The 25,353-nt window shown below is 42.0% G+C and overlaps 1 protein-coding gene across 1 annotated transcript in view; it reads left to right on the top strand.

The window, feature by feature from the left end:
* alk (ALK receptor tyrosine kinase) overlaps positions 1 to 25,353 on the top strand; it is a 438,724-nt gene that overhangs the window by 453 nt on the left and 412,918 nt on the right. The window contains exon 1 of the mRNA XM_072689118.1: positions 1 to 661. This exon is cut by the window's left edge and continues 453 nt beyond it. Coding sequence (XP_072545219.1) covers positions 1 to 661 — 661 coding nt within the window. The remainder of the gene's footprint in view (positions 662 to 25,353) is intronic.

Below are 25,353 nucleotides of genomic sequence, written 5' to 3'. Positions count from 1 at the left end.
TGGGTGCTGCTGCTGCTCTCGTGCTCCGTCGTGAGCGTCGTGCTCGCGCTGGACGGTTACGACAGCAGCATCAGCGGGGGCATCAAGAGGGACCCGAGCCAGACGCTGAGCTCGCGCACTAAGCGAAAGAGCCTGTCGGTGGACTTCGCCGTGCCGTCGCTGCTGCGGCACTACATGGCGCTGTTCTCCAAGCGGCCGCTCAGCGAGGAGCGCGTCGCCGTGCGCGCGGGACTCCGGATGCGCTGCGCTCCGCTGCAGAGGACCATGGCGAGCCTGATGGAAGGGGGGGAGGTGGTGGGTGACATGGGCGAGAGGGAGGGGTTGGGTTTGGCGTTGGGGCGCGAGGAGGAGGAGAAGAGGAAGAGGGCCCCCACAGTGCTCCACATGGGCCTCAGCAAAGCGAGCCGCAAGTCTAACCAGGTGGTGGTGGAGGTGGGGGAGGACATGGTGCGGCAGGGCTGCGGGGGGTTGCGCGCCACCTCCGTCACTTTCCTCCACATGGACTTGACCAGTGTGATGGAGTGGTGGCTCGGTGCGGAGGGCGGGCGGCTGCGCGTGCGGCTGCTGCCCGAGAGGAAGGCACAGGTCCCGGGGAGAGAGGAGCTTTACTCCGCCGCCATCAGAGCCGCGGACGCCCGGCTGTCGCTGCACTTGGAGAGCGGTAAGAGCAGCTGGAGCGAAACAAAGTTGTGTGTGTGTGTGTGTGTGTGTGTGTTGTTGTTGTTGTTGTTGTTGACAAAGTTGCGTTGTGTAAATAAAACTTTATTTGCTTGGGCTAAAAGTTATTTATTTATTTATTTATTTATTTATTTATTTATTGTTTGTTCACTTGTTTGTATGTCTATCTGTCTTTTATTTGCTAATTTGCTTACTTAATTACCCTCTTATTTATTTATTAACTTGCTCATCTATCTGTCTTCCTGTCTGTTTATTCATATTTGTATATGTTATGCATTTATTTATTAGTTTATTTACGTTTTGTTTGTTTGTTTACTTGTTGACCTTATTCTTATGTCTTATTTATTTGTCATGTATCTCTCTATTTAGCTCTGTCTGTGTCTATCTATTACTTAATTACCCTCTTATTTATTTATTTATTTACTTGCATACTCCTCTATCTATCTATGTCTTTCTCACTATTTATCTGCATAAATTTGTTTATTTATTTTCTCATTTGCATAAATAATTACATAATAATGTTCCCTGTCATTTGTCTGTCTATCTATCTATCTATCTATCTATCTATCTATCTATCTGTCATCTGCATACTTAATTATCCTCTTATTTATCTGTTTAATTATTCATTTGCTTGCTTGCTCATCTATCTCCCTGTTTGTCTGTCTTTGTATTTGTGTCTGTTTGTTTATGTATTTACTCATTTACATACTTAATGACTTCATTATGTTCCCTCTTTGGTTTATTTGCTTATCTATCTGTCTGTCTATCTGTCTATATCTAACTGTCTATCTGTCTGTCTGTCTGCCTGTGCTTTTCTCTCTAGATCTATTTATTTTTTTATTTATTTACTCATTTGCTTATTTAATTATCCTCTTATTCATGCATTTATTGATCTGCTTACTTACTCACTCATCTGTCCATCTGTTTTTCAACCTTTACATCTGCATATATTTATTTTATTTACTTATTGATTTGCATACCTAATCACTAAGTCATGTTTATTTGTTGATCTGTCTGTCTGTTTATTTTGTGTATGTTAATTTATTTATTTACTCACTCATTTATTTATTTGCTCTGACTGTCTGTATGTCAAATTTATCATTGTATCTATATCAATATTTATTTATTTATTTAATCATTTGCTTAGTTTAGTATGTGCTAATCTGTTTGTTTGTTTGTTTGTTTGTTTGATAATCTGTTTGTTTACGGGTTGTTTGTATGGATGTGGAGTTGTCCAGCTACAAATTTCAGCAAACCTCTTAGGCTGTGTTCTTTTCTGAGTGGTGTTCGTGAAGACACTTTCAAAGTGAAGACAAGCTTGTGTTTGCACTGAAAACAAATGAGGCTGCAGTAGAAATAATGTGTGGATAAGGAGATTTTGCTGTGCTAGTGGTGTTACTTTGCTTTGAGTGAACTAATCTGACATGAGAAATGCAGCGAGAAAAAAAGCTCTGAATGCTGATTCATTTATTCACCATCTCTGCACACAGGCTGCGTCTATCTGTCTGTAGGCTGAGCCAGCATTCGGCTTTTTAGAGGAAACTGTTCAGCGTGTGATAGGGGGCCACAGAAGCTGTGAAATATGGCAGGTATTGTTAAATTAGTTATTAGTTCTTTAAGCAGATCCCACAGTGGACTTTCTTTGACCAGGGCTCCCTCTGTTTAATTCTCACCTTATTAGTTTAAACAGTGTGTTCACCACTCAGGGGTGAAGTTCTCTTCTTTCTGCACAGTCAGATCGCTGTAATTACTCAGTCTAATTGTTGGAAGTATTTCAGACCTGGAACGTGGAAAAGAAAAGGCAATGTATTAAAGATGTTAGATGTTACAGGAGCTTGATTTGCAATTTTCACCCACCAGACTGACCACCAGGCTCCCCTGCAACCCATGTCAGACCACCATTGACCATCATTACTTTCGATACTCTTATATCACCACTACTATGATCGTATTAGTTATGCTATCTTATGATTATTATGATTTTATATCATGATATTACGGTCAGCACACCTGAGCAATAGAACAGCTTTTAACTTTTATCAATAATCCATAAGTAGTTCAGACCAGAGGAGGATGGATGGAGAGGTCCCACCTTGTGAGTTTTGGTTCCTCCCAAGGTTTCTTCCTCCAGCTCTGAGGGAGTTTTTCTTTGCCACAGTCACCTTTGGTTTTCTCACTGGGGGTCTTCGGTTTATGTCTTGTTGATCTCTTGTCCTCTTACTGGTTCTGTAAAGCTGCGGGGGGTGGGGTTGGGGGGTCTTTACTTGGCATTCAGGTATGAGAAGTAAGATGAGTTATGTCTGGATGAAGTCCACATGCCAGTATGGACACTGGCATTATGCTTTTGCTGTCCCTCAGGTTGCTTCTAAAGGCCTGTTTATGAATTCGATTAAAGCAAAGCAATCCTTTATTCTTCAAAGTATCCTCATTGTTTTAGTTGGAGAGCTACATGCTATGGCCTCTGGCTCTTCAATTCCATTTATATTTCTACCTCTATGGTGCAGCCATTTACTATGCAAGCATCTATCAAATGCTGAGTAACCTTCCCTGGCAAATGCCTTTGGAATTGAGAGCAAATAGACTGACAGAATGAACACAGTGTCTCTTAAGCAAGGTGGCCCTCTGCACAAACGGCATTGTCACGCAGGGCCTGTCGTCCTCTCATATCAGCAGGCGCTGCTGGGAATTCTCTGATCGGTGGTTTGGGCCTTTGAATAATGTGTGAAGAATTGTGCCTGTGTTCAATTGAATACTCTTAAAACACTCTTAAAAACATTTAAGGTTCCTAAAAGGTTGTTCTACCAGAAGTATTTCTTGTTTCAAATAATGTATTTATTGAGTTAAATTGAGGTTTGGATCATAAACAGTATGTCACTTTCCTTTAGGGAGCAAAATGCTTCAATATCATTTTTAAAAGCAATATTCACGACTCTGTTATTTTTCCCTAGAAAGAAACGGAAGGTCTCTTGAAAAAAGCAAAACACACAAACAACAGTGTTACTGGACAGTAGGGTTGTCCTTTTGTTGCATTCTCAGCACAATGTGCTGTTGTCAATCAAAAAAGATTGTGGCTGGTTGGGGTGCTCCAAGTGGCTTAGCGGTCTCATGCACGGTCATCATTATGCCGCTGAGAGAGTCTGAGAGAGCACAATTGACCATCGGCCCCTTATTACTCCTAAGCAATGTTTGCCGTCACAGGCATCTGTGAAGTGGAGCTAGGGACCTGCTGCTTTCCTCAGGGCATGTTGGCTGCCTGGCAATACCCCATCGGCTGTAGTTGAAAAAGAGGTGGTGGTTGGCTTTGCATGTATTGGAGGAGACATGCATCAGTCCTTACCCTCCTAGTGTCTAGTGGAGCATTGCTAGTGCTAAAAGAAGCTACGAAGTGTTGGGTTAATTGGCTGTCCCAAATGGGGAAAAAAGGGAAAAACTAATTTATAGAGGAAAGGTAGCTTTTAGCCCTGACCCCACTTACTGGTAAAAAAAATTAAGCCACTGCTTTCCCTTCTGATGTGTGTTTAGTCTTGTCTGGTTGTTAGCTAAGGTAGTCCAATTTCTTTTCGAGGGAACAGAAGTGGGAAAGAAGAGATGATACAAGCTTGTCTACTAGTGTTTGCTCCCCCCGGCTTTCGGTTCGTTTGTGTGCAGAGATTGAGCTCCCGCTCTGGGGACACTGGCACAGGAAAAGACACATTTATGTCACCTGATTCACGCAGCAACCAGTATTCCTAGCAGAGTCTGGAGGTGATGGAGGTGTGGCAGTGGTGGCTCAGCGGTTAGAGTGCTGGGCTATCGATAATAGGGTTGTGGGTTTGATTCCCAGGCTCGACAAGCTGCCACTGTTGGGCCCTTGAGCGAGGCCCTTTACCCTCTCTGCTCCCTGGGTGCTGGAGTTGGCTGCCCACCGTTGTGTGTGTGTGTGAGTTCACTACCGCAGATGGGTTAAATGCAGAAGACACATTTAAAGTTTTGCTGTACAGTGACAAATACGTGCACCCTTACCTCTGATTAGCTGTTCTCCAGTATCAACAACACCATTCTCCTGCCACGCTGGGTCACGGTTTACTGCTCCGACAGCTTTGACTTGGCCTTTCAGGGTGTAACTATAATGATTAAAAAATGTTATGTAACAGTTTGGGGTTTTTGGAATCCTTCTGTTTTCCAACTGTTCAGTTTTGGTTATGCCAGGTTTTCTTTTAAAAGAGGATTAACAGTGATTTGGACTGTCAGTTCGATGCACCAAGCTCTCGTTATTCAACTGTGCAAAGGAAAATATAGTTGGACATTCCACAGCCTCTTAATAATGAATGTATGCACAATGGCTTAAACTTCATGCAGGCTATGCAGGCTCTCTGTTAGGTAACAGTGATGATGTTATGGCATAATTTGGATACAATGAATTTTTAATGTCCTCTACAGTAAATGATTTGCTTAAATTCCTGAGACGATATATTACAGTATGAATCATCTACTCCGGGACAAACTATTGACTGCAAGATGACTCTACTTTTTCTTTCTCCAGCGGAGATCATGCGTAGGCTTGTAGGCTTCCAGGCTTCCAGGCTTCCATAATGGTACTGCTACTCTTGCTGAGTGAAGTGAGTGTATTAAGGAGGTCCGTGTACTGTATGTGCTTTCATTACAGGGGTGGTGGTTTAAGGTTAGAGGTTATTCCTCTGATGGTCTTAAGCATCTGAAGTCTATGAAAGTGCTGATACATCATTACAGGGGGAATGTAACATTTGTCGGTCCTGAGAGTAGAGGGTTTCGAAGATTAAACGTCCTCCCCTGTGGAGCTTTCCATGACGTTTTACAACTGAATTGCCTTCCTCACACCGGTATACTATTGATTCTTACTTCTACTTCAGCTAATCTTCACGAAGCACAATCCAAAATCTGCAGACATGCTACAAAACCGTGAGGTATACTTGACAGAATGACATATCTGGGAACTAACTTATTCTGGCTGTTAGATAAAAGAGGATGAGGATGCAGATTCTGCTTCACACGGAATGGGTTTGCTGGTCGGGCTCTACAAAAGGCGTGCAATGCACAGGCGTTTGGCTGTAAACCCGAAATAGTGTTTAAATTTTTGGATCTGACAGCAACAGTTGTTGTGTGAGTGGGCTTGGAGTTGGCCCCCAACGGATAGGCCTCTCTTGAACACAGCTCTCTCCTTCACTGAATAAAAGAGAATCAATAACATGCCTGGTTGGCACAGTTTATCTCCTTCTCTTCTGGGGTTCGCAGTCGAACTTTTGCATCTCAACAGTGGTGTACTTTAACCTCTCTAGGCCATTCATAATGCAACTGCTGCACTGTGCAGTTGCATAAGGATCTCTGAAACGCCAGTCTTATTGGAATTCGCTCAGCCTTTATTTGGCCGAAAGCGATGCATGCAGTTTCGCTCGCTGCCAAGTGCGCCTTGGCTAGTGCTGCCAGGGCCGCCTTGACTTTTGTGCACCGAGCATCAAGTGTGGCTTAGGACATGTGTTGTAGGATTTGTTTGGAAAACATAAGCCTATTATCTGTGTGTGTGTACGTGAGGCTTAGAGAGGAAATCATTGCTCTATGAAAAAATTGTGAGGCTTTTTGCCTTGATGTCGGCAACACAATAATAATTATAAGATTAACATTTTAAGACAAATAAGAGATATGTGGAGCCACCAAAGGAACCGATCCTATAGTGTGAGTTTTATTTGAGAAGCTGTATTTGACGTTTTCTCTGTTGGTGTGGTGCTATAATTATCAGACTGCTGTTACTAAACCTGGCCCCGTAGCTGCAGAGCTATGTATAGGCATCTAACTGACAAAATTTCAGAGTCAGATATTCTGATGTGTCAGTGCTTTTGCACATACAGATGCTCATTGATGCACTTTCCTGTGCATTTGCACAGCTTCAGGAAACTTCACGGAGTCTTCGAAGTTGGAGTTTGGAGATTTCGTTTTTTTCATTCATTTTTTTGTTGGTCATATTGTCAGGGCTCTGGCCAAGCGTGGCCTAAAGCGTGTGTTTATACTTGTCAGCTTTGATTTGACTAAAATTATTAGATTAAATTGCTTGGTTAGTCTGGTTCGTGTGAACGCTGTTATTCGAACTCTGGTACGCACTAAAGAAGTGGGCCGAGACCAACTGACCAGGTGAGGTGGGTCTTGGTCCGTTTCTAAATGAAGTATGGCGCGGTCCGTTTGAATTATGAAGACAATACCAATCAAAGGCATCTTAACGAACCAAGTGCAAGACAGCACAGGGTCACTCCAGCTTGCAAACTCTAGTGTCAACCCTTTTTAACTTCTGTTTGACGCGATAGTTTAGCAGGGCTGTGTCCCAAACCACACACTACCGCACTACTACACAGTGTTTCACAACTAGCCACCATAGAACAGCATTCATTGGTGTAGTTGCCTCAGTATGGGAAAGACATGTGTGAGTTGGAATGCAGCCACTGTAATGTTACATTTTACAGCTTTAACGAACGTCCTTCCGTAAATATCAAGACGAGGTGATTTAATCCAGAGTCCAGGGTCCAGAGATTAGATTTGAAAGTTTTTCATTATTTCTCCCTCGTGCAGGACCCGTGGACACACTTTTGAGATGGCCCCTTGTATCACTGACTTGAGCACAGTGATAGTGGCTGTTTTGCATGAGTCCATTCAAAATCGGCTGTCAGCAGTTTTCTTGGAGTGAGATTTATGCCGATAAAGACCTACATATGGCCTCAGAACATATGCACCAGTAAATACAGACACAGGTACGTAGTGCTGGGCGATATGAACTCAAATCAATGTCACAATTAATTTAATTATGATTAATTTAATGAACGACAGACACAGCATTTTTATTTTGGTACAAGCAGTTGTCTCTGTGTTTAAGTGGGTACAGAAACTTTGCTACTGCTTCTGTCCTTCCTTCCCTTCCTACTGCTCTTCTCCCCGGATTAATGTCCCGGATGAATGCTTAGGAATCGAGGAAAGGAGCTGGAGGAACGGGGAGAATGAGCAGTAATTGGGGAAATGGGACAGCTGATCCCTTTCAAATATGATGTTGACTGCTGATGAACTGAGCCTATCACAGCGTTCGCCTTCAGCACACCCCTAATACTCCCTAGCCAATGGCAGTTGCTGCACACTCAGTCCATTCACTGGTGTTAATTATGAATTGTTTAAACACCTGCTCATTGCAAAGATACAGGGAACAGTGTTTTCTGACTATACTTCTTGCTTATGTTTTGATGGCAGTTAATGCGTGCACATAGTCTTTAAAAGACTTCCTGGCTAGCATACTCTGGTGTATCCTCCACTGGAAGCCGCATCGTTGGGTATTGTAAACGGCTTCATTCGTCTCCCCCTGTATTTGGACAGGCAGTGAGATGGCGTCACAAAACCAGTTTCTGGGTCACGGAGGAGAGGAGGAGGATTGCATGGAAAAAAAAAAGCAGTAACTTTTAGGGTGCATCCCTTGAGACTCCTCCATGTTGCTTCCTTGGGGTGGCGTCAGGTGACTACACACGTGGTAGTACGCTTTTAAGGAATCAGTATATGAACACACACAGTGAGGTAAGTAATTATTAGTGAGGAATGTTTTTAGTGGCTCAGCAGTTAGAGCACTGGCCTGTTACTAACAGGGTTGTGGGTTTGATCCCGGGCTCAGCAAGTTGCCTTTGAACATTGCGCTGCAGTGGCTGCCCACCGCTCCGGGCACGTGTGCTCACTGTCACTGAGTGTGTTTACTCACTTGGGTGGGTGTTCAGATGGGTTAATAATAGAGGCCAAATTCCAGCTGTGTCCAACATAAATGTAAATATGGGTGTCCTGTCTAACTTGAGTCAGATTTATTTATGAATTTACCTTCATTTTTTTAAAGAATTGTCTGATTACTGCCTGCGTTTAGCTTTTTGGTCAATAGTGATGTATCTGCATGGCGTACAGCTCACTGTCCACGGTTCGGGACTTATATGCTCATAAACTTTTAACCAGAATAAGCAAAAGTCACTAATACAAACAAACAGACTGTGTCAAAAAAATAGTCACTAATATAGAAAGACCATGTCAAAATAAAAGTCAATAATGCAAAGAATGCAGTAACATAAAAATCTTGGAAGCTAAAACTGAACTTCTCTCACATTTGCCTCCAATTTTTTGCTCATCCAAAATGTTACTCAAAAACCGTGATTTGATCCGAACTGTGAGTTTTGTGATCCGTTACACCACTACTGGTCAAGTCTTGTTATGGTTTTTGTTATGGAGTGCACTGTTCAGTTTGCGAGTGGTCCCTCAGTGGCTTTCTACTTTATCAGTATCAGTCATATGCATTCAGAGGTTACTTTGGAGTGGAACAAGGGCTTGTTAAAATGTGTGAGAAAAGGCATGAGTGTGGCGTGAGTGTGTGAGATTAGAGCTAGTCGTGTGAGTCTTACAGCTGCATGCGTGAGAGTTGGCAGCCGTGGTAGGGTATCAGTTTACCCAGCATGTAGAAAAGTTCAGTCATGTTCATGTGTCAGATAACTAGTGTCTTGCCATGATTTGCATGAATAAATCAATAAATGAATGAAAGATTCCTAAATTGGCAGTAAATGAGGTTTTGCTGTGGCTGGGGGCTGTTCCCATGGTAACTCAGCTAACAGGATACAGGCCTGTTGCGAGCCATCAATGTTTGTTTCCTTTTTGATTGCAGTGTTGACATATACACTTGAGTCAGATAGAGGGTATGCGGTGACGCCATGGGAAGTGAGAGGTTTTACAACAATCAGTTGGGTCTCGACACTTGGCGCTTGTATCAATCAAACCCTAAAGCAGAAATCAATAATGAGCTGAATAACACGCAAGTTCATTATTCATGTATTTCTATGATCAATAGACTTAAGATGTCATGGATTACATTTTACTCAAACCCCTGAGAGAGCTTCTGAAATCACTTCTCTCTTAAATATCAGATGGGAATGAATTCATGAACTCAGATGTTTGTGATAGTTGAGGAAAAAATTAATTAACCCCAATGTAATGTTTGGAATTCTGTAGCAAAAAAACTAATAAATATGAATAAATATTTAACATTGCTTTTATGAAGATTGCTTCTTAATGAGTGTTCTTTATTTGTTGAGGACTATTACTGACATGTTTCAGGAATTCTCTACTGAAGCCGATCTTCTATAAAACATCATTAAAAGTACCCTTCCATTTAATCATGTTTTATAGAAGACAATTTACTATAATATTTCTATACGCTCTCCTTCTTTAATTGGTGTTGAAGGCTCTAAACTTTTCCTCCATATAGATCATAATTTAGTCAAGTTCTATTTACAGTAATTTGGGATTTCAGTTTCTTCGTAACAGTTAAATCATGAGTCAGCAAGTGAGCAGTCAGTTCTTGATTGTGATAAAGTAGGAAAAATGGATAAGCATTTGGATCTGAGCCACTTTGACAAGGACCAAATTGTGCAGTCTAGACCACTAGAGTCAGAACATCTCTAAAACGGAGATGCGGTGGTATGCAGTGGTCAGCACTAGGGTTGGGCAGTATTTATTTTTACCGTAAGTATTACTGCTGTATACGATATTACCAGGGCTGGGGGGTTCGGGGGGCTGTAAGTTGCACAAATAGCACAAATGGTCAAATCCAAAGTTCAGTTAGTACAGTTATCCAGCACGCTAAACACCACAGCTAACTGAGGCTCAATTCACACACGTTTAAATTGAGGATAAAGCATTGTACCTAAGAGCGCAGAGCCCAGGGAATGGTCTTGGGAGTGCTTTCGACTGTTTTCAGGCATATTTCTCCCCCACCTGTTTTCAGAGCGTGACATCGCCAATCAGTGAGCTCCCACAGCGCCCCCAACCTGTGGCTCTTTGAAATGCACCTGGGGGAATAAGCTTATTTGGCTGTGATCTAGAGACACACAGAACAGAAATCTGACCCATCAGACACGTTTTCATTTTGAACCTTTTTCAATACAACGGTACATAGCATTAGTGTTATCCCCCCCAACCCTAGTCAGTACCTACCAAACGTGGTCCAAGAAAGGACAAACAGTGTACCAGTGACAGGGTCATGATTTCCCAAGGCTCACTGATGCTCAAGGAGTCCCCACCTCACAACTTACAGTACTGTTGCTAATATCTTGGTGACTATCTTCAGAGATCTTCTGGAGTCCAGGCTGGCTCGATGGGCCAGAGCTGGTTTGGAGGTGCAAAGGGAACCTACTCAATATTAAGCAGGTGGTCTGGGTGTCTATTAAATTGATCCCGCTTTAATTGATGGAAACATATAATCAATAGACTTCAATAACTTTTCAATAAACACATGCAGCTGCAACTACAACGTGACGTGTGTCAACCATAATTAAGAACTATTGTGCTACTGGACTGAACGGCCCTATTTTTTGATATCTAATCAATGTGTCTGGACCTCTTTCTCACCATGCCCGCAGTTCTCCACAGCTTACCCTGAACTGTACTCTACTTACCGTACAGGCACTCAAAGCTCCATTTTTCTGTTTATTTTTTTTCTCTGCCTTATTTCCATTCTGTATTTCCTGTTCCTGTCTTTTTTAAGCACTGTTTTATTTATGAGTTCTCTTCGTAAAATATCTGAGTTAAAAAAAAAAAAAAAAAAAACTTTGCCGAAATGTATGTTTAAATTAGTCTTTCAGTAAGAAGAACTCGAACAGCATGTCTTTGCACAGAGGAGTAAACATTTCACTGTCTACTTAAAGACTTACAAAGCAACTGTTTCTGGTATTCTGAGTGCTGACATTTCGCATAGCTGCAAGTCTTCATCACTTGAGTGACACCCAATGAGGTGAAGCCAAACAAATTCATTTGAACATAGTTACAGCAATTTCAGCAATTTACCAAATTCAGCAAATCCCCAGGGAGGTGTGGAGCACATGTAAGAGGCGCAGTTATGGTCTTTCTTCGTTCAAAGGCGTCCGTCTTTATGGGGCTGTAATGCTTGGCTTTGCCACTGACACAGACAGATAAAAATCAATGCATCTTAATGAGCTGCCCTTCGAACCTATCACCATCTATCTACAATGCTAATATGCATGAGTGCCCTCTCAAGGGCTGTCTGCAAATAGGCTTATTTGATGGCACAAATGCATTGCCTGAGCATAGCATGATATCAAAGCTATGGGAAATGAAAACAGACCAGCGGTGTTTCTGCTACTGTAGTGGGCAGATCTGATTGACTTTCCATAGCACAGTGCATCTTGTGCCCCGGACAGCCTGTCCCATTAGTTTAGCTCTGTTTGCTGCTATTATGGAAGATCTCAGTGTATACATTTCTCTGTTTCTTCACAGTCTGGAAACAAACAAGTAGATGGATGGATGGATGGATGGATGGATGGATGGATGGATGGGTGGGTTGGATAGGTAGATGAATGGGTGGGTGGGTGGGTAGCGGATGGATAGTTGGATGAGTGGGTGGATAGATGGATAGGTCATGCACAGGTGGTTATATTGAGTACCCTTTTTAAAAGAATGGTTCTTTGAGCGATGCCATAGAAGAATCACTTTTGGTTCCATAAAGAACCATGAGCCTTATTCAATACTTCATAGCAATAGAATAGAATAGAATTTCCTAAATTTGTCTGTCAGATTCATGATCATTTTTTTGTACCACAGAATAGTTCAAAGCTCTGCTCTTATAATGACAGATACCCATTGTCTTTTTAAATTTAACAAATCCCAAATAAGAAAACATTGTTGAATGTCAAAGTCTGGAGAACCTTGTATAGGTTTGAAGAACCTATAAGAACCAAAAGTGGTTCTTCTATGTATCGCTTAGAAACTATTTAAATGGTTAAAGAGCCATTTAAGCACTCAAGAATCAAAAGTACTAAAATGAACTTAAAAACAGCTTAAAAAGACTTTGGTTGAAGTAACTGTCTCTAGTGTCCAGAGAAGAAGGCTTTCTACTAGATTTTGAAGCATTGCTTTGATTGCATTTAGCGACAGGAACTTTAGTGAGGTCAGGATGTTGGATGATCACCACCCTACCTCATCATCCTCAACTCCCCAACTCGTTCTAAAAGTATTGGATGGAGCACCACTAGGGCTGGGCGATAAAATAAAAATATTTAAAGACTAAAGACTTTTTTAGCGATACACAATATTTATCATGATACATGTAAACAATAGTAGCGACTGATTCTTATAAACTACTATTCAGATACTCTCCCGTACTGAGTACAGTGATCTTTAGTCAACATCTGCTGCTCTTCATCTAATTAATCCAGTCTAATAACACTGTCCGTAATGAAACCTGCTGCTGATCAGTGTTTATTAAGCCCTAAAAGTATCCTCCATATGCCTAGAAAAGAATATTATTTATCACGAGAACAAACTTTATCACAATATGATAAAATATCGTCATATTGCCCAGCTCTAAGCACCACCCATCATTCTAGAAAAGACAGCTCCACTGCTCCACAGCTCAGTGCTGGGGTCTTTATACCCCTCTAACCTGGTGCTAACCGTCAAAGTGCCAAAAGGTTCATTGTTAATCTGCCTTAGAGAGTTCTAGTCTATTGGCAATAAATCTCGACAGGGACTAGACAAGCTGTGTGTTTATTTGCATTGCAACGTAAAATAGCTGAATGCATCCATTTGAAGGGGTGTCCACAAACATTTGGGCATATAGTGTTAGTAATCCAAGTAAAACCAACACAAGCTTGTCAGGAATGAATGAGGGGACGCTGTAAATAAACTCAATTATAATTTCTGCACCAGCTTGAAACAAACACGGTCTCTGCTCTGCTTTTTGGTCTCTCGCACAGCTGAGCGCATGCAAAGCCGTAGAGAATTTGCAGAACCACCCGAGCACACTGGATGGGGTGTTTGTGTAAACTGCACGCAGTTATACAGATTCTGCTTTAGCGATTCCACTGAGAGACATGATTACGTATATTGAACTTGACTGGCACAGTTTTTCACTTGAGAAAATTATTTACTGACTGTTTTCAGAGTCGGGGAATTTAGCAACATGCACTTCAGCTTGATTTTCCATGATTATTTCTGTAAAGGCTTCAATTTGAACATATTTGGAACGAATATACATCTCAGCACTGACTACCCACCATGCTTTTCTGCTGTCATTACTTTTATTGATCAAGAAGTAAATGTGGAAAAGTTATATAAAAAAAAAACACTCTATGTAACTCTATTATTTATTTATTTATTTATGCATTTATGTATTGCAATCCAGTTAGAATGATTAAAATGTTTATTAACATCCAATCTGCCTATTTATCAGTGAGCAGAAGACCTGGGAGACTTCGCTATCACACCCAGTGGAGCTCTAATTACCATTTGTAAAGAAGCTGAATCAGAGGAAGACGAATTGGCCGCTTGATATTAACGTCAAGGTTACAAGCGTTTCATCACCTTAATTGATGCAAGATGGGAATATTCAATTCTTGATAATTTTCAGTGGTTGTGAGGACCAGTTTTTTTTTTTTTTTTTCCTATAATTCAAGGTGACTTTAGCGTTGTTCTCTGGCTTTATACCTGCAATCCCCAAAGCAGTAGGGTATTTATGCAGTGGGGCATATTTAACCCCCCCCACCCATGAGCTTTTGATGAATTGCTTTGTGCAGATCATGTGCAGATCAGCATTGTGCCGCTTAAAGCTAGACATGCAAAGGAAATACCTCCTATATGTCGAGGTGGTTGTGAGGGGGAGAGAGAGTGTGATCCCTAAGCTTTTAATGTACTCCTGTTGTGATATAAGTAGATACCGCCACATTACTCACCGGATTTCAGCGGGCTGTCAAGTATCACTCATCATAAAAACAACCCTTGTGAGAAATATTGTGCTTTTACACAGGACAGGACAATTACTTGCTTCCATTACACACTCCATATGCCTACATTAAGCATATGCTGATATCAGTAATGCATTCTGGAAGGTCCGATAGCTGGGAGTTGTGTGCCAGAGGGCAGTGTTTCAGGTAAAGCAAGAACCAGCCTCCGCACTGCTAAAGCAATGCTGCAGTAGGTAACTGATGGTGCACTGGACTGTGCCGGACAATCAGAGGATAAATGATAGGATTTGAGCAAAATTGGCTCAAGCTTGGCCAAGTTTCAACCCCGGCGATCATATAATTGTATGAGTAAGTATTAAATGATGGAAAAAAAAAATCCTGCCACCAATCTCTTTATGCAAGACTAACTGTTAACTGATTCTCCAAATGTATCTGCCACACTTTCTCCTCCACACAAGGGAAGCAGAGGGAATATTTAGATTAATATTCTGTGAGTCAGCTCACACCCAGCTCACAGAGAGAGCGAGAGAGATGGCAGGGAGACAGAGGTGATAAGGAGGATGTGACAGGTGGTAAAACAGTAGATGAGTGACATTTATGTGAGATGTTAATGTGGAGTTTATCATTAATTAACCGAAAATGTGAGCCAACACATTTACCAACACTGGCATACTCATTTAGTTGTACAGTCATGTGGAAAAATGAGGACACCCCATGAAATCCTGTTCTGTCTTGTTTAGTATATTTAAACATATGGACATTTAATCGTCATTTGAACAATATTGTGAGATGATGGTAATATAACTAAACACAAACAATGAAAGAAATGTCTTTAAAATGGTGCAGCTGCGGATGATTAGAACATGGTCGGAGAGGCTTCTTCTTATTTAAACCCAATTTAGACATTTTGTTCGCTTTGCTCTTGATTGTTGAAGGAAGCGCTCTAAGGCCGCCAGAAGGAAAGTTGTAGATGCAGATGAGTCTGGGAAGGTCAGAAGAAGTCTTCAACAATTCTAAAATAATGTCAAAATACAGCGCCTACCATCAGAAAGCTGAAGCTAATCCGCCTGTTGAACTCCGCCTGTTGAAGTAACTATTCATCTGTACATTGAGTGCTAATCATTTTATGTCACAGACTCTGGGGGGTGGGGGGATGGGGTGTTGTTGAGGGAGACAATGAATTGTAAAGAAAAATAAAGAAAGAGACGGCACAACTATGTGTTTCATGGGAGGCATGCAAGGAAGAGACCCTTGCTGTCAAAAAAAGGACATTAAAGGAAGGCTTAAAATTCAGCTTTTCAAAGCACACTGTTCCAGAAGTCTTGGTCCTTGGACTTTGGACACCTGGTCAAGGTTTTCTGTGGCAAATCTTAGTTTTGCCCTGATGTTTTCTCCTTGCACATCTCTTAATCACACACACACACACACACACACATATATATATATATATATATATAGCAATTCTAAAATAATGTCAAAATACAGCGTCTACCATCAGAAAGCTGAACTCAGTAATGTGTTTTGTCTTTAAAGCTATCAGCCTGTTATTAATTTGATATATTAATCATGTTTAGAAATGTCTACTGCCATCCTGGTTCTTGAGGTGTTATTAGGTAGTACCCTGTCAGTGGCGTGTCTCCATCTCTGTGCCAGAAGGCCACCCTGGTGAGTCATGACTGCAGTGTGTTTTTTTTTTTTTTTTTTTTTTTTTTTTTTTTTTGTCTGATGTTTTTCTAATCATGAAAGCTACAGCTGGATACTTCCATTTTCACTGTGTGGTTCCATTGTGTGGTTTGTCCAGTATGGATGTAAAAACTCAAGTTAAATCTGATATTCTGTAAACTACAAAACTGCTAACTGTTCAGTTAATTACAAACTGCTCTGTGTTTCTTCTGAATAGAAATGTAATAAATCTCAATAGTATTGCACAAAAAAAAAAACTGTCTGCAAACCTACTGCAAAAGCAACATTTTTGAATTACCTTTCACTCTGACAAGACTTTCAGCACCTTTAAAAAAAAAAAAAAAGCCTTTTGTTGCCAAATGTAACTAACCAAAAATTCTTGACATCACTGTCGCAAATATCTCAGTAAGTGAACCTTTTGTACATTGTAGGCCTTTAGAGAAGATCTAATGCAGCAGAAAAATACATCAGCATAAACTAAAATCAACAGTGGAATCAACAATCAAACAATGTGACTGTAGAATATCAGGGGATTCCCCCGTTCTGATCCTGAAGATCTACCACCCTGGAGAATTGAAGTCTGACACACTTGGCTCTAATATTAAGATGCTGAATGCCTTCATTACTTGAATGAGTTGTGATAGTTTTGAGTTGCATCAAAGCTCTGCAGAATGATAGATCACCTGGACCAGGACTGGACGTCCCTGTTCTAAGTCTTGCAGAAGGTGGAGATACATCAGTGAATGAGACACTGGAACATCTAAGCAGTAGGACTTGTTGGAAATCAACAATTGCAGTGGCAGCTCCATGCCAGGGCTGTTTTCTTTAAAACCACAATATATAATATGATATAATGAAAAAGATACACCAATCAGCCATAAAATTAGCACCATGGCCAATTAGCCACTGCATCTGTCAATGGGGTAATTTAGGCAGCAAGTGAACAGTCAGTTCTTGAAGGTGATGTATAAAAGCAGAAAAAATGGGTAAAGCATAAGAATCCGAGCCACTTTGACACGAGCCAGATTATGATGGCTAGACGATTGGGTCAGAACATCTTCAAAACATCAGACAGGTCTTGTGCATTTTTTCTGGTACACGGTGGTCAGTGCCTACCAAAAACGGTCCAAGAAAGGACAACCGGTGAAAAGGCGACAGGGTAATGGAAGAGAGGCCTAATCCAAAGAGGATGTGCCATGAGAGGTCTTGTGGAGTCCATGCTTCGAATGGTCAGGTCTGTTGTGGTGGCACAGGGGGACCTCTCTAGAATTAGGCAGATGGTGCTAACATTATGGCTAATCGATGTATGTCAGTGTCTTGGACAAGCCTCTGAAAGCTCTAATGTATTGTAATTTAGAGGTATATTGTGCTGTCCTGACTACTTGATGTTTATGTCTTGGTCACCTGTGGTCCTGTCTTTTAAATTTGTTTATGGTTGGGATGACAAAGATCTTCTTGGCACTTCACTTGACTTGAGCAATGTAAATCACATGCCGAGCCAAAAGGTTTTAAATGAATGCTCATTTCAGTTTTGCTAACTTGCAGCTCTGGCAAATTTAGGGTAGCGTTTATCATTGGTTTGACAAGCATGTGTTTCTAGCAGCTGTTGCGTGTGCCTACAGCGTCTGCTGCCTTGGGTATGTGTACGTGGGGTGGGGCGGAGGGGGTAGAGGAGTGCATGACTAATAATCACTGAAATGCATCCACTCAAAGGTCTGGTCGGCAGTCAAGGTGAGGACAAGCCTCATATGGACAGTGGTGACAAGGAATAAGCACATCATTAGGGAAAGTTTCAAGGTTGGCGCTTTGAGAATTGTCCGTGAAGCAACAATTAAGAACACCCATATTGCTGAGGGTTGTGTCCATTTATCTTCATATTATGCCCACAGTTGCCGCATGAAGGCAATGCTCCCAACTTTCCCTCTCCAGTTTGAGGCATACGATGAGGAACTGACTCCGGGATGTTCTGTAAGAGGATTGTTGAGGGAATAGCCTCCAACCGAAGGAGAAAACACACTTAACAGGATATGATACAGCGTGAAAGAAGAGGTGCTGGCTGGAGCAGGAGGCACAGTTTTTACACTAATCCCTGTGCCAGCTCTTTTCCTGCAGACGTATGGACCAGCACCCTCTTCCCTCAGCCTGGCCACTGAGCAGGGGGTTGGTGGGCACGGGCTTTAAACTGAAAGGAGGAGGGTGCTGTCCACAGGCAAGGCAGAGAAATGGAATGATGAGCTTATCATCCTGGCTCAAGCCACGCCGGCCCACGCCACAAAATGTGCTTCATGCCACGGAGGTGCCTAGCGAAGGCTTCACAGCTTTGCACTGGGACAGGTCACTGGGCCTGAATGCTGAGTGGCACTTGTGCCTCTGCCGCACCCCCATACCTCTAACCACGCGGAGCTTATCTCCTGGGCTTGAGCAGCAAAGAAAAAGAGAGAGAGAGAGAGAGAGAGAGAGAGACTGAGTAAGAGAGGGAAAGGCCGGGAGAGACAGAGAGCATGAGCTGCCAAAGTTTTGACAAACTTTTTTTCAGCCTGTCTCTCGCTCTCTCTCTCCAGGCAGGAGGTGGAAACGGCAGTTGAAATTCAGAACGCCAAGGCCGCTGCTCTACACTTGAGAGCACAGATTATTCTGGCTGAAATATGGTGGCACATAATTGAAAACTGTTGAGGGAGGAAGCGCTGTTTGCATGTGCTGGAAGAGAGAAAAACATCAATCACCACGGCTGCCTGTTTATTTACTGCCATTGCTTTATTTGCACATGCTCATTTTCGTTTGAGAGTTGGAAAAGACTTTGTCGAAGACAAATTGCTTTCTACTTTGTCTGTGTACTGATTACAGACAGCCCCGCAGCCACAACGGAGCGTCCAGTAGAACCTTGGCAAACTTTAAATCCATTCATACTAAGACATATAGAGAAGGTGTACAAAATAATGGAAACACTGCATTAAATGTTGGCTGATTCTAGCAGACCTACCATTTAGGTGCACTGGCATCTAACATGTAATCCATCTGTTGCTGCACAGTTTATCCACTGCCTCTACCCCTTGCCTATAAATAAAAGGGACCACTGTAGGACCACCACTGACCAGATGTTATTTGGGTGGTGGAACATTCTCAGCACAGCAGTCACATTGCCTTGCTAAAGGCTTATGAATGTGTGTGCTGCTGGAACAGGTGTATGAGGCACAGAAGAAGAAGAGGTACAGTCTTGAACTGTAACCCCATTAAAACTTTTTAGCATATTTAAACATATGGAAGTTTGATTGTTTTAATTTTAACATTATTTTACAAAATGTAATTAATAGAGATATAGTTTTCTTATGAGAAGAAAGTCCCCACATTTATCACTACGTAAAATGTCAGAAATTAGAATCAGGTGCAGGACATCAGTCTTGTTTAAACCTCAGAAATTTAACTGAAGTTGGTAATTTCACCATGGCCAGATGCAAAGAATATTCTGAGGTATAATTGTAATATTTGAAATGGGCTTTCTGTATAACATTCAAAGCTAAATGAAATCATTTTAGTTGGGTGCCAAACAAAAACCACACACAGATGGTTTTATGCTGCACTTGTAATTCAGAATTCCTTTGATGGAACACATGTTTCCAGTATCAAAAGTTACCTGTGATCTAAATACACCCTCAGACATGTTTGGTCAAGCTTACTGTGGCAGGCTGCCATTTCCCTCCTTCTTATAGGACTAGACAATGCACACAATGGGCCAGATGGACGTACGAGTGCAGACACAGTGCAGAAAGTGCCTTGATGTGAGCGCTGTGTGCTTCCACAAAGTGTTTGAAATTAACATTCAATTTACTACGGCTGTAGCTAATCACACAAACTGCAAGGAGGACCGCCTACTAACTGTACACTCATGACACAGTGTTTGAAAGCTGCAGCAAAACAAGAACTGGCAACAAGCACAGGAGAAGAGACAGGATAAAAGTTCACTGCCAAAGAGATTCCAGCCTTAGTAAATGTAACTTCCCACCAAAACATTAAGTGTGCAGTTCTACTCCATCTAAAACAATACCACAAACTGCGAGGCATATTTTACACTGCTTATTTTAAAAAATTAAATTAAAATATTTATTTTACACTGCATATTTTTAATCTAATGCTGCAATTATCATCTAGTCATGCCACCCAAGTACTCTACAAATCCATCATGGTAAGGCAGTGTTTTTTGGCCAGAGTATGCATCAGGGGCCTGTTACCCCGATACTATGTGGAGCTGCCCACTACAAGATTGATTTTCTTGTTGATGAAATGATCAACCTGTAAACAGTCAGAATTCAGCTTGTAATGATTAGCGTCTGTGAAAATAGTCAAGTGTGTTCCCTCTCCGACAGTTCTTCATAATGAGCTCCCATGAGTTATATCAGTCACTCCTTGTGTTAGTCTTAGTGTTACTTAGCAGTCGCTTCTTAGTACTGCTGTGGACCAGTATTTCATACTTCATATTTCTCTGAATGAGGTCTGGGGTGAGGTTTTTCCAAACAGGTTTTCTCAGGCACTAAGAAATACACATATGCTAATGCACCTGACAGTTTTAACTTAGTAAGAAAAGGGAGAGAAAATCGACTAATGCTCCTTTACAAGGCAGAGAAATGAAACCGGTTGCTGCTAGTTGCTCAAACTTTAGCACATTGAGTGGGCTGTGTAATCGGCTGCATTTTCAATATCTCATGCTCAATAAATCCCAAATGTGTTCAGAATTTGCTTCATTTGAGTCTTAGTTGAGTTGCGAGTCTTGTGTTGTAAATGGAGAAATTTGGTTTAGTCTCGTTATTGACTGCAGGAAGTGTATTGCATTTACATTTACATGTAGTTTAGTTGAAGTTTAGTTCATGTAGTGTTATGAGTCTTGCCCAAGGCCTTTTAATTGATGTAGCATGATGGCCTTGCCCAGCTGGGACTCAAACCTTAATCAAATACTTTTATGTCTGTGTAAATCTCTGCTACAATTCAAATATACACATAACGAAACCCCGAAAAAACATTATGGTCAGTGTGGTACACAGCCAAGGTACCCAGTGTAGAACTTTAGCAGCGTTGCTGTGCCTGAAACTCTCATATCAGTCCAGCATATACTTTCAGTCGTGTGAAAAAGTTAGGACACCCCATGAAGACCTTAGACTTTTTTCAAACATATTTTAACATATAGACATTTCATTTTAGCAGTGGTATGCAAAATGTAACTAATAGAGATGTAGTTTTCTTTAATAAATTTAATAAAAAGTTAGGACACCCCCACATTTATTACTACTTACAATGTCAAAAAATAGAATCAGGTGCAGCACATCAGCTGCAGTTTTTGGAGCAGCCTATCTTGTTTAAGACTCAGAAATTTGCACATTTGCAAATACTAAATAATTCAGTATCAGCAAGTTCAGCCCAAAAGCAGACTGCAAGAAAGGTAAAGAAGACTCCAGCAATCCTAAAATGTCATCACAGGATCTACAGGTAGCTCTCCCACATTTGATGTCAAAGTACAGTATTTACCACTGGAAACAGATTTGTCATTTGGTCTAGTTATTCCTGTAGCCAGACCACTGGACAAAGTTTGAGCCCTTAGTAAAACCTGAAGATTTTATTAATTTACTAATTATTTGTTAATTACACTGAATCAGCACTTGTCCAAGCCTAGTTAGTCAACATTTAGCTTGAGAGCAAGTCTCTGACTCAAGTCGCCATCTACGGTACATAGACAATGTCCAGAATGCCCAAATTTCATATGCAGATCCACTTAGATAATCTTTGCTATGAATGGTCCTGCACAAAGTTAAGTGTCATTTCAGCTCACTGATAAATACATGGCATCAGAACCATTTAGCTTTGTACATCGAGCCTAGTTTGAATGCATAGCTGGATCCTGCACCAGTTGGGCTGAAATAGTTGAAACGTTTTCATATTTCATATTTTATATTCATCATGTCTTTTTCTTTGGAAATGGACATGCACAGGATCTCTTATTGCTGTATGAGAATTCCTGTTGCCATTATTAGAGAAAGTTGTTGTTGCAATTGATGTGTAAGCATTTTAAAAAAGGTATTGAAAGAATATTATTGTAAAGGGAAATGCCATAGTTTTGGGATGAAACTCTTAGTTTCAATCAATACCTAGAGTTGACACATCAGCACAGCGGCATACAAGTGTATTCAGACACAGCAAGCCTCTACCAGTGCCAGCTGGGTGACACTACTTTGACCTTCTTGGACAGACCATTGACTTGGCCTCCAAAGCCTGACTCTGACACATTCGTCTTATTCAGGCGTTTCCTGACCTGCCGGGTCACATTGTGGGTGTGAATGAGAGCAGGGCCTGAGGAGAAAGGCGTTATGGATGGCCCTGGCAGTGTGACAGAAAAGGACGAGCTTCTTTTTTTCTAATCCAGTTGGCAATATTGTTGTTGATACCTCAGCTGCATTTTGCTTATCGTTAATAATACAAGAATTGCTGACCCCCAAAAAAGCTATGGGGATAAGTTGAGCTTTTGTCGCACCAGCAGCGCAGAGGATCAAACTGGAACAGAATGGGCCGACACAGCATGACGAAACACCCCCTACTCTAGGCTGAACAGAGGGTAAGATGTCTTTCGCAAAGTTAAAAAAGCTATAACAAAATTACCTCATAAATAACCCCATATGGATCCCTTAATTAAACTGATTCATTTGTGCTGTCAGCCACTGTCATCCTTTTAAGATGTTATTTATTTGATTTTTGACTCCCCTTAATGGAGGTAGGGACTTTTAGTCATTGATTGCAAAATTAATTGAACAAGCAGATATGCTCATTCTTGGCTAGATTTTGGACATGACGGTAGCAGCAATGAATGGGACACCTCCTCATATCTCATATTACTTAGTCAAGCCTCTGAAACATGAATGCTTTTGATGTTCATTCTGTATTATGCTCTAGAAGAGGGTGGCCTCCAACATGAATAAAAATGTCCCAGTGACTAAGGAATCAAGGTACAGAATTGTGGGTTGAATCGGAGACCGGCAATCTCTGCTCTGTGTCACACAGACTGAGAAAGCTCTTAGCATTTCCAGGTGGACATATGATTTTCCTCATCATTGCTTCCTCACTCTACTCCACTACTACTCAATCCCCAAGGAGTTGACACAAAATAAAGTGTAAAAGGGAGTGAGTCTAACATGGACGACCTGAACAGTCCATCCTTTTTCCATTGTTTTTTTTTTTCATTCAGAAGCTGTGGCGGTCTCTGTCACACACAAGAGCTGGAACCAGAACAGAGAGAACAGCCAGAACAGTCGTATTTAATAGCCTGGCTCATTGGACTGGATCGTAAGGGCCTCCTTTCTGGCCCAGCAGTGGGACCCCACAGACAAGGCAGTAGACGCTCGTTGGTTGAGCATGGAGGAGTGAGCGACGGCTAATGAGTGTGGGGAATAGGGGCTGCCTCTCTGAGAACTGGAGACCTGACAGCTCCTTTGATCAGCCCATTTGCACTTACTTCTGACCACATGATAGCTGCCCCACTGGCCACTGAGGCGAAATCAAACCCTGATCCCATCCATGTGTTCCCCTGGTTTCCTCTGAATGTTTGACTGAGAGGTTATCACCAACTCCAACTGCACACTTGTATGGAGGGTCACACTATCACTTAAGTGTGGCCACTGTGCGGCAGGATCAGAATGGGATCTCACACCCACTCTGCCTGAGCCTACTATCGAGATTCCTAGCAGGCAGTATCAACAGAAACCGTGGGTAAGTCACGCAGCTTGCCGACAGCACATGGCCTAGTGTACGTCGGGGAAGGAAAAAAGCTCAGGCCTCCAGATGGGAGCCACGCTCGGCTTGCTTTGAGCGGTGATGCAGCAGGGCCTCGACTCATCCGTCTCTTCTCGCTTTACCGCTTTAGTATTGAACAGGGCTCAATCAGATGCCTGATGAATGCCAGCCTCTCACTGGAGAGGCAATAAAAAAACAAACAAACCAACTGGGGAGGCAAAATTAATGGCCGTGGCTGGGCAAGGAGGCTACCTCCTGCTCTTACTCTGATTAAACAGGGACCATCAGAGGGGAAGAGGCCATTAGAGATTGATTGTATTGACTTTAAAGCTGTCACTGGAGAAAGACGTGGCAGCGTCCGTTTTCTCTAGTCTCACTCTTTATGTCTGTACCTTCAGCTGCGGAAACGAGCTCAACAGTTTACCAGCCTGATTTGCCAGACATAGCCTGACCAGATGACACACCTCACGGACAAGGACTGCCTGTCCTGATGAGCTGTGAAACAGCTTTTAAAGTGAAGCTTTTTAAGTGAGAAAGGGTTCTTGCCAAAGTAGCCTTCAACGTTGGCAAAGAGGTTCTAGTTTTAGGAGTGAAAAGTTCTCAAACCCAGAAAGAATTCCCAAGCTACACTACAAAAGTGCTGAGACCCTAGCGCTCAAAGAGAACATGGAAAAGCAAGAAGGTCACAATATGCAAAATATTTGAAGATCCAGCCAAGAGACATAATGCCGCTGCAGGCTCACGTAGGTGGAACGTAGGTTAGGTGGGTTCTAGGTAGACATGGGCTCTGCCTGGGTTTGTACATGTGTTACTGGGACCCAGTTGGGTTTCCCAAAAGGGTCCCATTGTTATAGCCCACCTTAATCTTACATGGGACCCATGTGCTGTGTACAACCCAAATGGGGCCCATGTTTAACCCCTCTTGGTCCCATCACTGACCCTGGTGGGCATACATATGTGGGACCAACACAGAACCCCAGGACAAAAAAGTCTGATGCTCAGGTGGGTTACTCATACCGGCCCCACATGGACATGCTAGCTGGGTAATGGCCTTAAAATGATACACCGTCCATAAAAAAAGAGCAGTCACCACAACAGTCGAACAAATCACATGCATTAATGTTCAGTTGCACAATTAGTCAGTCACACCGGCCTCACAGCGTGATAATACTGTGATTAGATAGAGGGCTTGTGCTATGAAAGGGCACATACTGTGAAGATTAGCAGGAAATTTCTTCCTGCATGCAGCGCTGGAGACAATGCATGAGTAACTGACCAAATTGGTTAATGCGTGCTCATTGTCATTTTCACTGCAATGAAGCTCAGTGTGTGTTGAAACTCTGTGCGTGTGTTGAAAATGTGTGCGTGTTGTCTGGTATGTGGTATTGATTCGAGACAGGCATGGTTTCTCAGGCTGCAGGGGTTCGCCGCCCTCCTCCTATGCTATCACTGTCAATTT

This window comes from Salminus brasiliensis, chromosome 10 (assembly GCF_030463535.1).
Source record: "Salminus brasiliensis chromosome 10, fSalBra1.hap2, whole genome shotgun sequence".
Taxonomy (NCBI): Eukaryota; Metazoa; Chordata; class Actinopteri; order Characiformes; family Bryconidae; genus Salminus; species Salminus brasiliensis.
Note: the sequence above shows the minus strand (reverse complement) of the source record. Positions and strands in the feature narration are given on the sequence as shown.